The sequence below is a fragment of the Sceloporus occidentalis genome, unplaced genomic scaffold (assembly GCF_023333645.1).
Source record: "Sceloporus occidentalis isolate IW3139 unplaced genomic scaffold, rSceOcc1.0.p SCAF_10, whole genome shotgun sequence".
In the NCBI taxonomy this organism is placed as follows: Eukaryota; Metazoa; Chordata; class Lepidosauria; order Squamata; family Phrynosomatidae; genus Sceloporus; species Sceloporus occidentalis.
The window spans coordinates 7,198,828-7,211,488 of NW_028316990.1; the positions used below are offsets into that span (position 1 = coordinate 7,198,828).

General features: G+C 46.8%; 1 protein-coding gene across 3 annotated transcripts in view; it reads right to left on the reverse strand.

The window, feature by feature from the left end:
- Nucleotides 1-12,661, reverse strand: part of LOC149305785 (genetic suppressor element 1-like) — a 359,677-nt gene that overhangs the window by 11,904 nt on the left and 335,112 nt on the right. The window contains exons 5-9 of one of the 3 annotated variants that reach the window (XM_089540535.1): nucleotides 7,849-8,036; nucleotides 6,103-6,300; nucleotides 4,594-4,785; nucleotides 4,161-4,489; nucleotides 1,392-1,719 (exon numbers count right to left, since the gene is read on the reverse strand). In XM_089540535.1, coding sequence (XP_089396661.1) covers nucleotides 1,392-1,719; nucleotides 4,161-4,489; nucleotides 4,594-4,785; nucleotides 6,103-6,300; nucleotides 7,849-8,036 — 1,235 coding nt within the window. Of the gene's footprint in view, nucleotides 1-1,391; nucleotides 1,720-4,160; nucleotides 4,490-4,593; nucleotides 4,840-6,102; nucleotides 6,304-7,848; nucleotides 8,037-12,661 lie in introns of all 3 variants that reach the window. The other 2 variants (XM_089540534.1, XM_089540533.1) reach the window with 2 other exon arrangements.

Here is a 12,661-nt window from a genome sequence, read left to right on the forward strand (position 1 = left end):
GCTTGGCTAATTTCCACAAATATTTATCTATTTATATTTGCTAAGCACCCCCATATCAAAGGAGCATTCTAAGTGGTATCCAAAAATTACAAAACAATTCACCAGAGCAAGGCATTTAAGAATCATTAAGCAAAAAGAAGAAGTACCCATAAAGCTCACAAACAGGCTTAAAAGCTTGTCTATCCAAAAATACAACATCCTAAAAGGTCAGGATGGAGGGGTGGGGAAACACTGAAATGAAAACAATGGCTCTGTTGATCAATACTGGCCCTTTCACTATTTGGCTACAGTTGTAGCTTCTGTCGCACGCACATCTGTTATCCAGGCACAATGGCTTAGTGGCTACCGGATTGTGGCTTTTTGAGCAAACAGCCCAAGGCCCTTCTTGATGTAGGCATTAGAGGTGACCTTGTTCTAGAGTGCACAGCTGTGCACGAGGATGATGAAATGAGAATTTGACACTGCCATACACACCAGCCATCCACTCCTCCTTAGACCTGATTAGCTCCTCTAATCCCCTTGATACCCAAAACCAACAATGGGAGCCAGCAGCAGAGCCAAAGGGATGAGCTGAGTCAGTGGTGCTTAAGTGAGTCCTTGGCATCAGAGCAAGAAAAGAGATATCCATCCACCCAGAGGCACAAGCAGCATGGAAGCAGGCACTGACAGAGACGGTCTTTCTGTGCAAATGCTTTGGCTTTTACTCTCTGGCCCTGTAAAGCTTTTCACACATTGCCCAGTATAACAAAGGAGAGGTGGGCTAGCAGAAAGCTCTCACTCTGAGACTGAAGCCTAAGCTAGTCTGTAGTCAAAAACATGCTCCACTGTGGCTGGAGAGACTCGTGTTGTGTTCAAGAGCAATCATCTTGCTTTTGGCCAAGCAGACAGTAAGGCTCTAAAAGCCAACCTTGGACTCTTCTGCCTCTGCCTGGACTGCACACTGAAGGCCAGGAAGTTGCACTGCCAGAAAGACTAACCCATTCACAGACAGCCGTCGCCCAGGCCCTGCTCCCTCCATCTGCCAAAGATGGCACCAATTAGTGACAACTGTCTCAGTGGCACCTGGTGACCGTCGGTTGGATGGAGGCCATGATGCTCATGCTGCCCAAGCTTCCAAGCAGCTGTCAGATGGCATTAGTTTGTGCCTGCTGAAACCCACACAGAATGGAGCCAGAGGAAGGTCCTGGGTCTCATTTATCCTAGTGAGGCACCAATCCAGCTGAGCTCTCTCCCTATAAAGAACCCACCTCAACCTGGATCAGGACTTGAATGTTTTCAGATCTCATCCTGACAATCTGGAGAGGGAAAGACAACAGCTAGCCTCCTAGCTACTAGGAGGATGGCCTTAGGAAAGAGGCAAAGCAATCTACTCATTGAGAAGCAAGTCTTACCGGGGGTTCTCTGGCCTGTGCTCAACTTCCATCTGTCCAGGTGGGCGCCCAATATCCAAATGCTGCTCCAGCACTTGTTGCCGGAACTCTGACACTTGGGACTGGCGGTCCTCCTTCTCCTGCCGCAACCGCCGCTGCCGTGCCAACCACTTCTCTTCCTCATTGGTGCGTTGGATGAGGAGCGCCGTGGCTGTGCTGCTTCCAGGCAGAGGGAAGAGACTGTGATTGGAAATGAGGCTGGGCAATGGATGGTGCGAGGCAGATGACTGGTGCAAAGGATGCTGGACTGGCTTGGGTGTCTGGATTGCAGAAGAATCCTTGGGTTTCTCTGCAGGGGGGAAAAAAGAGAACCAAATGTTTATGGGCAAAAGAGCTGATGTATTCAGTTAGCTTTGGGAGGCTGCTGTCGGATCATAATGCATCTGTTCAGTTTGAAGAAGGGGGAAGAATAACTGGGGGACAATGTTACCTATAGCAATAGTAATAGCAAGTACGCAAGTATATTTCTGTGTCTCCGACTGATGCAGTGACTAGGGATGGCATCTCTCCGCTCAATGCCTGTCTGGAGTCGGTAATGGGCTGGATGAGGGAAAATAGACTCAGCCTGAATCCAGAGAAAATGGAAGTACTTGTGATAGGTTCTCCCGGTCCTGGGAAGGAGGTTTGTCCACCTGTCCTGAACGGGGTCACACTCCCCATGAAGGACTCCGTTCGCAGTTTGGGGGTGCTTCTTGACTCGTCGCTTCACCTGACTCCTCAGGTGGATGCGACAGTTAGAAACACCTGTTATCAGCTTCGGCTGATACGCCAACTGCGCCCCTACCTGGACCGGGGGGACCTTGAAACAGTGGTACATGCACTGGTAACCTCTTGACTCGATTTCTGTAATGCGCTCTACATGGGGCAACCCTTGTACCAAACTCGGAAGCTGCAGTTGGTTCAAAATATGGCCGCTAGGCTGGTCACTGGTAACTCCAGGGCCAGCCATATAACACCTATATTGAAAGATCTGCATTGGCTACCAATCTGCTTCCGGGCCCAATACAAGGTGTTGGTTGTTACCTATAAAGCCCTAAATGGCTTGGGCCCAGAGTACTTGGAGGACCACCTCTCTCCATACAGTCCGCCCTGCACTCTCAGGTCAGGTGGGAAAAAACTTCTGAGTGTTACCAAGACGAGGTACGCAGTGACTGTGCAAATGGCTTTTTCTGCTGTGGCCCCGCAGTTTTGGAACGCTCTCCCTGAGGAGCTCCGTTTAGCCCCCTCCCTGGAGTCATTCAAGAAAAACCTTAAGACCTACTTATTTTGTCAAGCCTTCCCCCACATGTCCTGATTGTTTTTTTCTCCCTGTGTATTGTGTATCGTATTTTTAGACTGTTTTATCGATTTTGATTGGATTTAACGACGGATTTTAATGATGTATAGTAGTGTATGGTTTTATATGAGGGATTTTTTTGCTGTTAATTCTTATTTATAATCTGTAACTTGTCCTGTAATGTATTTCTACTATTGTTTTGTAAACTGTCGTGATCGCAGGAATGGCGGTATATAAATAAAATTTCAATCAATCAATCAATTTCTATACCACTTATCAGTGCACTTAAGCACTCCCTAAGCGGTTTACAAACTGTAAGCTAATTGCCCCCAACAATCTGGGTACTCATTTTAGCAACCTCAGAGGGGTGCTAGTCTGAGTCGACCCTGAGCCTGTAGCTGGTGTTGAACTCACAACCTTGTGGTTTGTGAGTTAGTGGCTGCAGTTAGTACAGTGGCTGTTAGCTAGTGCAGGCATGTAACCACTGTGCCACCAGAACTTCTGGTGCCTATGAGTATTGACACTGTTATGGGAAGATAATATAATTTTGAAAACAACAATATCGTCTAGGGTCTGCAGGGCCCCCATACACCATGCATGAAGATGTGAGGCACATGAAAAATGCACCTGTGTCCTCAGGTGCAGACATAACCATGCTCTAATGAAAAGTGATATTCTATAGAACGAGTCATATTAATTTGCTTTCTAACATGGAAGAAGTATTGATGCTAAACAACAAGTTTCTAAAGCCCTACATAAACACAAAAAGCCACATTCAGTATGCAGATTCCATAATTCATACATGTAGCCAAATACGCCAAATACAATGCACCATTCTGTAGAAGAGGAAGAATGGAGAAGAGGACAATAGCCCAGAGAGCCAAGAGGTCAGATATGGCAGTGATGTGCAAAGGATAAAGCAGGAAAGCCATTGGAAACTCTCAGCTGGTCTGAAAAGGTTTTACTAGAAAGGACCATACATTTAAAAAGGTTTCTCCATACACCTCGGGGCTGGAATTGTGCTTTGTGTGGGTGGGGGTACTTTACATTATGTTAATGTCAAATCAACCAGATTTTGTAGTTGACGGGCAAACCCAGGGGAGTGCAGACTGCAGACGGTACAAACCTACCAGTAGTGTTGAACAACTAGCTCTGCAAATAAACTATGAACAATGTGTGCCATGAATGCAACAGCAACAGTGCATTAGAAGGATGAGTGTTACAAGACCTGATGTGTGGGAAGCACCTTAGAATGTAAAACCTTCCCACAGATGCTTTTACTAAGAGTGACCTTCACAGAGCTAGGTATCGCAGTGGAATAGCAGCCCACGAATGATCCAGTTGCTTAACACTCTAATGACTATGCCTCTGAGTTCGGTTGGCTTTGTCATCATACCCATGGCAAAATAGACCGCTGCCTTTGAATTTCCAAAGGAAAAGAGCTTCCAGGTCACCTGCTCGGTTTGGCGTTAGCTGCTCAGATGGTTTGACACGTTCTTCCGGTGGGTGGCTCCTCAGTGCGTGCAACTCTGACACTGGTAGGAAGGGGCCTTCCATGGCTTTGACAATGCTCTGCTCTTTTTCCCGGGCTCTTTCCCGTTGCCTTTCCAGCTCCCTCTCTCTCTCTCTCTCTCTCTCCCTTTCCCTCTCCTTTTCTCGTTCTCGTTCCAGCTCCTTTTCACGCTCGCGTTCCCTCTCCCGTTCCCTCTCTCGTTCGCGATCAGCTTCCCGCTCTCGTTCCTTCTCTCGTTCCCGCTGCCGCAGCTCCTCATCCATCTGCAACCTGAAGAAGCAAAAGAAAATCAGAGCTCGAGTAAGCCTGAAAATGGGGGAACCTTCAGCTCCTTCCTGCAATAGCCAAGATGTTCTAAAAAGAAAATTTCATACCTCTCTGCAGTCAGGCTGGATATGCGTTCGGATTGAAGCGCAGAGAGAGACGAATGAGACAATTCAGTGGGATACCTCACTCCAGACAAGTGGAGGTGCATGGCTGATGGATGAAGGGGCGGGAGTGAGCCAGGGCTTGGAATTGGATAGAAAGGCGAACGTAGAGCTGAAAGGCAGTAGGAATCATCCATCCTGGAAAGAGAAAGCCTATGATAAGCCTTTGTAGCGATGTAGCTATCAGCGAGTCTGCCAAATAAATGAAATAGATTAGGTGAGTAAGGAGGCTCTCTTGGAAGGAATATTATCAGGGCATTCTAATATCAGGAGGTGGACTTTTACTGTGTCTCCTTCTTCACAAAAGGTACAGAAACAGCATCACAGGTCAAAATCTCCTAAATAATATACAGGCATACCCTCAGTGAAAGCCTCTGACAATGAAGCTCCTTTTTACAAAACACATGTCTGGCCACCAAAATGAAAAACTCCAAGAAAAGTGGAAGCTGGTGAAAGGGGGGGGGGGCTTTTTGGATGTGGTGTTTAGAAGGTTCAACATGTTTTTCATTTACTTCTGCAAGGCTTACCAGAGCGGCTGGTTCCATTTCTCACATGCATATTGTTAATTTTAACTAAACCATTTGCTGAAACATGTCAAACGGCTCTTCCTTTTTTCTTTCTTTTTTGGTAGTGTAGGAACCTATCCTTATTCTTCCCATGTTTTTCTGCCTCTGGTACCAAATTTTCTGTTAAAAAAATAGGCATATCTACTTTGCTAACTGAGGTATACCTGTGAATGGCAGGCCTATGACTTTCAGGAGGGGGAAAAGCAGTAAAAACAGTGGCAGAGTAGAAAGTCACTTTCCGTAGTTCAAAGCCTCGGTACGTAAAACAGTTAATGTGGCCCCAAGGAAGACATTCCCATACTGAGGCATCCTTGGTCACTGCCACTCAGCCACTCTACCATGGAGGAGTATGTAAAGGTGACCGCAAGTAATGGGTCAGTGGGTTCAGTTGTACAGAACATTCCCAAACAAATGTCATAAAAATCCAAGCATACAGCTCTGCATGCATGACAAACATGGCAGGCCAGTCACAGAGGAAAAACTGGAGGGTGATTCTTTGGTTCCCCACAGCTTCTCTTAAAAACGTTTGTGCTCCACGTCCGTTGTCAGAGCTCCGCTCTCCGTGGGCACAGCATGCCTTGCTGCCAAGGGCATAACAGAAGCTGAGCCGAGGCAGGCACTGCTCCACAGGGCCTCATTCAGAGAACAAATTAGTAGCCTGACATCCGAAGTCCTGCTGCCGCTTTAAGTGATTGCCTGTTGTGCTTTATTACAGCTGTGCTGAAGCCTTCAAAGAAGCCTCCATTGTGGGCAAGACCTGTTTATTAGCACTTGCTCCAAAGGACCTGCCGGGGTAACTGCCCAAAAGCCTCAATCAAATCCTGGTCTCCACATGCAGGAAAGGTGGAATGGACAAAGATTTCCCATGTGGGCTCTGGCTGGCTCTTACCTGAAGGCCGGGTGAGGAAAAGGATGGTGAGCGAGATAGCTGGGATGGTAGTAAGCGGCAGCAGTGGCTGGATCCAGAGCAATGGGAGGCAGGGAGGACATGCGAAGCTCCTCGGCTGTATGATAGGGCCGGAAGCTGCGCAGGTAGTCTTCTGTGACTGCGCTGGGAGGCACCACGTGGTGGACAGGCCGCTGGAGGCTGCTAAGCGGGAAGAATGATTATCATCACATTTATTCGTATCCTACCTTTCTTCTAAAAATGGGACTCAAGGCAGCTGGCAGCTTTAAAAATGTTATATAGCTAAAAACAAGCAAAAAGTGAACATTGAAATGGGATTAAAATATTCAGGGCATTAACACAATTTAAGCCTATGCTTAAAAGGATAAAATGCAACTTAAAAGATGAATTAAAAACAACTCAGTCCAAAACAATATGGCACCCTCGGCCCTGCCTTTTAAAACTGTTGGAACAAAAAGGTCTTCGCTCGCTGACAGAAGGACAGGGAGGGAGCTGCAAAGTCTGAGGCAGCCATCAAAATGGCCCTCCTATCTCACCCTACACCTAATAGTGGAATGAAGGGACAAAGGGAGAGAGAAAGTAGTTTGGACCATTTGCAGCAACCATTCTGACTGTGCCTGCCTTTGTGTCTCTTTACACTAGAACAAGTGATTCTAGTCTCACAAAATATAAATACAGCTGGGCAGAGGTCTTGCCCAGCTGTGCCCATCTAGATGCAGGCAGGGAACAGGGGGGAAGGACAGTTGCCTTTTTAAGGTCCCACAAGACTCTACTGTTTTTACTGCAACAGATGAACATGGCTAAACCCCAGGAAAAATGGCAGCATAAACCACAGTCTTTAAAAGTCCAATGCCAATAAGACCCATTCACTCACATGCACATACACATAGCCTCATCATTCTGACAACCTCCTATGAAACTGTATTCTTTGCTGTATGGTCTTACTCCAATGTGTTATAGCATGATTGTAACTTAGACAGGTAATAGTGTGCTGGGGACAGGACAGCAGCAGCTCTAGAACAGGTATTGGCAACCTTTTTGCCCTGGAAACTACATACAAGGTCAAGCTGGGGTTGTCACATAAGACAAACCAATTTCCTACCGACATACACCTCAATACACAGAAATGGGGTGTTTAAACTCCCCCCTTCACTTGCTAAAATCAGAGAATGGGATCACAGTGGTGGGATTAAATCTCGCTTCCCAGCTATCCTTATCAAAATTGCTTCCCCCCCTGCCCCATAACAGTGGGAAAACAGCAATCTTGCGGAGGGAGGGTAAAGCTTCTTACCTGCACCCAAGTGATCACAGCATAGTGATCACAACCTGCTGTCCTAGTTCAACTTACAGCAGTGTTGAAACTACAATTGGAGGACTGCAGGGAAGTGGCTGGAGCTCACCAAAGCTTTGTAAGACTCCGTGATGCGTGACACATGAGAAGACAAATGTATGAAATTAAGACTATTTCCTCCCAACTAACTTCCAATCTCTTACATGCAAAATGATATCACACTGCGGTGATTGGAAAGGGATTTCAGGAACTATTCTGCAAAGGTCAGAATACGCTTAGGCAGAATGACTCAGATAAAAACAAAGACATGGGTGGGCTAGAGACTAACTGCTAAGATATTTGCACTTTGAAGAGGAAGGAGCTGTTCTTGTAGTGCGCACACACACACACCCCACCATTCCCTCTTGCGATCGTACACCCTCCACAGCCCCACTTACTTGAGAGGTGGGAAGCGGGAGTCCTGCACAATGGAGTTGGGTGGGATCCCGAAGGAGTAAGGCGTCCCAAGCAAGTGAGAAGGAACCGTTGGGCCACTGGCTTTCTCCTGGGGCAATGGCGCCTCGGCAATCAGGCGATCCCTGTTACTGCTGCTGTTTCCACTGGTGCTTCGCGACCCAGCTTCTTGCTAAGAGGAAGAAGCAACAGATAAAACCATTATATCGCTGCAGTGTCCGCTGGGAAAACAGAAGGGGACACAAAGAGCACACACAGATGTGCCTGGGTCAAAAGAAGTTCAACACTTCTTGCTGCTGAGGGAAGAGAAACTTTATCCACTTTCCATTAATTTGGTAACGGAGACTGGCTTGGGCAGCTCCCCAGATTTCTGGTTTCAAGATCATACAGACCACACAAAAATCCTAGTGTGAATGGCAGGAGTGTGAACCAAAGAGCACTTCTATCCTTTTTCAATTGGCAAAGCACTTTGCAAGCCTTACTATGCTGACCCTCCGTATATCCAACCACTATTCCTTAATGGGGTTTGCCACTTGAGAAATACGGGCTGATCTGAGGCCACGGAAACAATCTGTGGTCTGGGTGGGATCCAAATTCTGATCAAATACAGCAAGGAGCCGAACGCAGTGGGACTTCCATGAAACATGCAGAAGGACTGTGCTGTCAAATGTGTTTGCATGTGCAAGCCATAAATCACCTCTGACACACTGTCTATTATCTCAACATCTGATCTGTGTTAAAGTCAAACAGAAAGACGGCAGAGAGGTATTTTTCATGCAAATGTGTACCATGTCAGCGTGCAAGACATTTACAAAATGCATAAATGGTGTGGGGAGAGAGAGAGAGATCTCCCCCCCCCCCCCGTACTAGAGCTCAGTACATGTTATCCACTGAAATAAATTAGAATTGAATTCAGGACATGGTAGAAGTAAGTAGTTCCTACACAATACATCCTTAATGCATGGTATTTCCAGACACAAGGTGTGATTTAGATGGCTTTAAGAGTATCAGACAAATTCATGGATCAAGAGAAGGCTAACACTTTTTAAAGCCAAGGTAATTAGTTTGCTTACACGTCCTACTTGTGGTCTTCCCAGCAGCATTTGGCCCATCACTATTAGAAAGGGGATTTGGATCTAGCAAGCTTTTCCTTATGGGGTGTATTTTGGATCTGGTTCTACAATATGCCATAGATTCAGTGCCGAGCGAGACTGCCCTGTATTTGGATGAGCTGGAGCTCTCCCTGTTTTCTCCCCTGAAACCTAGACTCTGTGCCAGTCATTCCTGGAGTGAGTCTGGCATCAGCTGGAATGGCAGCTGCTCAGCTGCCATGCTGGATATCCTGGCAACAGTGATGCATGTACAAAGAACGGCAAAGGGCATTAGGAAACTGGCACTGCTAGTGGGGCAGAGCAGACTGGTCTGTGACCAGTCGTTCCCTGAAGAGGCCAACCATGGCATCAGCTGTGCAGGCAGCTGCTCGCCTTTTGGTGTCACAGCTATTCTGGCAACACCAACACAAGAAGAAAGAAGGGAATGGAGGCAATAGCATCCATTTGGGGCCTTGTGTGGTGCCCTCTGCTCCCAGCACCTTCAGGAATCAAGAGAGGCCAGATGCTGTCTGGGCGACCACCAGAAATAGAGCAGGATCAAAATGAAGGCACCACCAATGGGATCAGAAGGCCTAGAAGCTGCCTTGCACTCCAATTGTGGCATTTGCAGGCGACTATCAGGTTTGGGTATCCAGCTACCCATTTATATTAGCTCCATTTAATAAGGGGAGAGGGAAGACGTCAAAAGAGCAGAGACAGTTTACAAGGAGCGGACATGTCAATATGGCTAAAGATTTCTCTGCCAAAACCAAAGACAACAAGAAGAGATGCATTTGGAAAGAGTGCTTCCTAGCTTCCTATTCTGAACTCGGTAATGTCAAAGGTTGTTCATAATGCTTCATTTAAATCCATACAAGTATTAATCTACCCCCTTGTTTGACATCAGTGCTAAAATAAGTAAGCCGTTAAAATGAGACATCAGATGAGTCGAGCACGGGCAACAAGACCTCTTCCCCCATTGCTGAAAAGCCTATGGAAGAAGTGTGACTGAGCCGGATTTAGACCAGCTTGTTAACTCCCCAAACCGTCTGCGGCATCACACATGGCTTAAAAGACGCACTACACCAACACAGCTACAAACTCCAGAAAAGTCTGGCCAGAAAAGCAAGACTATTGCTCCAGAGGCAGAGCTTCATTTTTCAAAGGAGATGCCTCAAAACCAGACAGGTGGGCATGGCATTTAACAAAGAGAGCAGGTCACAACCCAGACTCCCAGACACTCTGACCAATTGCTGCTTCTTTGTTCCTTCTCTGACTGCTAACAAAACCCTGCTTGGAGCATCGATTGACTTTTAACAGGTCGGGAAAGTCCAATAAGAAGGGTGGAGCAGGTGTCGCCCGACGGCCAGAAAAAGCGGCCATGGTAAACATCCCCTGGGCACGGGAACAAAAGAGAACTTAGCAATCTGCTTGCCCCTCTTTCCATCCAAGGCAATATTGAATGATCAACTACTAGCCGCCTAATGGGTATGTATGTCTGACAGGGCTCCTCCTCTTGCTTCTAACTGGAAGGAAATCCCATTTGGTGAACCACTTCCCTTCTGAGAAGCTCCCACATCCAGGCCAGGCAGCCAAAAGCTGACCTTTTTGCAGGCCACACACACACAGGCAATGTGAGCTATTAAGATCCCGGCAGTGGCAGCTTCTGCGGAGCCCACAAGTCAGTGGGGTCCGTTTTATGCGTACTTTGCCTGGCGGGGAGCCAAGCGGCCCTTGAAAGCTCTCCCCGGCCCCTTTAAAAGGATAAAAACCTCCTAATGGCTTTGAGGGAGCTGCAGGAGGTGGGCTTCTGCTCAGCAGCACCCTGGATGTGTGCCCAGGCAGAAAAAAACACAGTTTACGGATGTTAAAAGGAGTCAGAATACAGACCCAGCTCCCAAATCCTGCCCTCCCTTTCAATCTGGATCTGGTGCCAATCAGGATATCCTAAAACTCTCACATTTCGGATGGTAGGATGGGAACCACAAGGTTTCTAGCTCTCAATGCTTTACTGAAGAAAATACTGAGACTACACAAAGGGCAAGCAATAAAGTGAGCCAGTGTAGTGTAGTGGTTTGAACACTGGACTTGGACTCCAGACTCTAAGGTTGAAATCCCCGCTCGGCTATGGAAACCCACTGGGGGACCTTGCGCAAGTCATACTCTCTCAGCCTCCTAAGAGGAATGCAATGACAAACCTCCTCTGCTCAAATCTTTCCAGTAAAACCCCATGATAGGATTGCTTTTGGGTTTCCATAAGCTGGAAACTACTTGAAAACACACAACAACAACAAATGTAAAAACCTGGGTGGAGATGCTGCTACTGCTTCTTACAAACTGCCCTTATAGCCACCCAAACTCCAAATTTCCATGTTCTTTGATTTCCTAATTTGCTTGGCAAATTACTTATAAGTAGACACACAGAGACACATGCTCACATGAATCTTGGAAACACAGTATGTCTATTTGCATAATGCACATATTCCAGTTTCAGAATCCGCACATTTAAATAAGCAATGTGTCTTTATTGTGAGAAACAGTCCTTTGAGGCCCAGAAGATACTGCCCCATGGATGGGATTCAGGTGCTGTTTGCATGCATGATGGGACATTATTTTCTCTCCAAATGGGACGGCTTTGAACTACCAAGGCTTTTCAGGGAGTTCTGGTTTCATGAACCTTTTGCTGTGTTTCATCCCAACTCTTCTGTATGCTGGTCTCTGCTACAAGAAGACCAAGCCAGGGATCAGCTCAGAGGAGCAGCATACTTCTTTGGGAGATTACAGTGGCAATGGCAAGAGGAGGACCAGGGGAAGTGAAGGAATAATTTCCACACTGACTTAGCCCAGATGCTTGCCAAATCCCTCCTTCAGAATATGGCAGTTATTCAAACACAGCTATAGCTTAAGGTGAAACATCCAGATCTCAGGAACCATCTGCAAGCGACATGAAGAATAAGGGTCTTTCCACATTGCACAATTATAGCACTGTGATCCAACTTTGACTGCCATGACTGCATCCTATGGATTCCTGGGGTCTGCACTTTGGCAAGGCACTAGAGCTCTCTGGCTGAGAATTTGAAATACTTCTGCCCAAACTGCAAATCCCAGGATTCCATAGGGATCATATAATTGTGTCGTGTCAAAAGGGCCCCAAACCTTTGACCCAAAGGCTTAACGAAACCTGACATTACACATGCACACAGCAATACTTTGCCCAGAAGCTTATTGATATTGTTCCGGAAGTGAAGCTTTCTCTGCTAAATTGCATCCTTCAGCAAGGGAGACGGGCAAAGCAACTTTTGATTTTGAGAGAGGGGTGGGGAACTCTGTGGTTAGACTGGAACCAGTTTGGAGGGTTGTGGCAGAGCCCCAAGCCACTACTCTGGGGGAATACAATAGAAGATTGGATGGTTTTTATGGTGTATGGTGGTTGCTGCTGGGCAAGTAAACACAAATCTATCAATCTCTTTGGAAGGGAGCAAAGCTCTGTCATGCTCCTGGCTTGGACTTCTCATTGTTTAATTAAGGATATAAAGAAGCCCTGGAGAGGATCCTCATGCAATCAAAGTGCCACCGCGGCTTTCAAGGCAGAAGTAGCCCCTCACTTTGAATCACAGAATAGGAAGAGACTTCAAGGGCCATCCAGTCCAGCCCCATTCTGTCATGCAGGAACTCACAATCAAAGCACCTCTGACAGATGGCCATC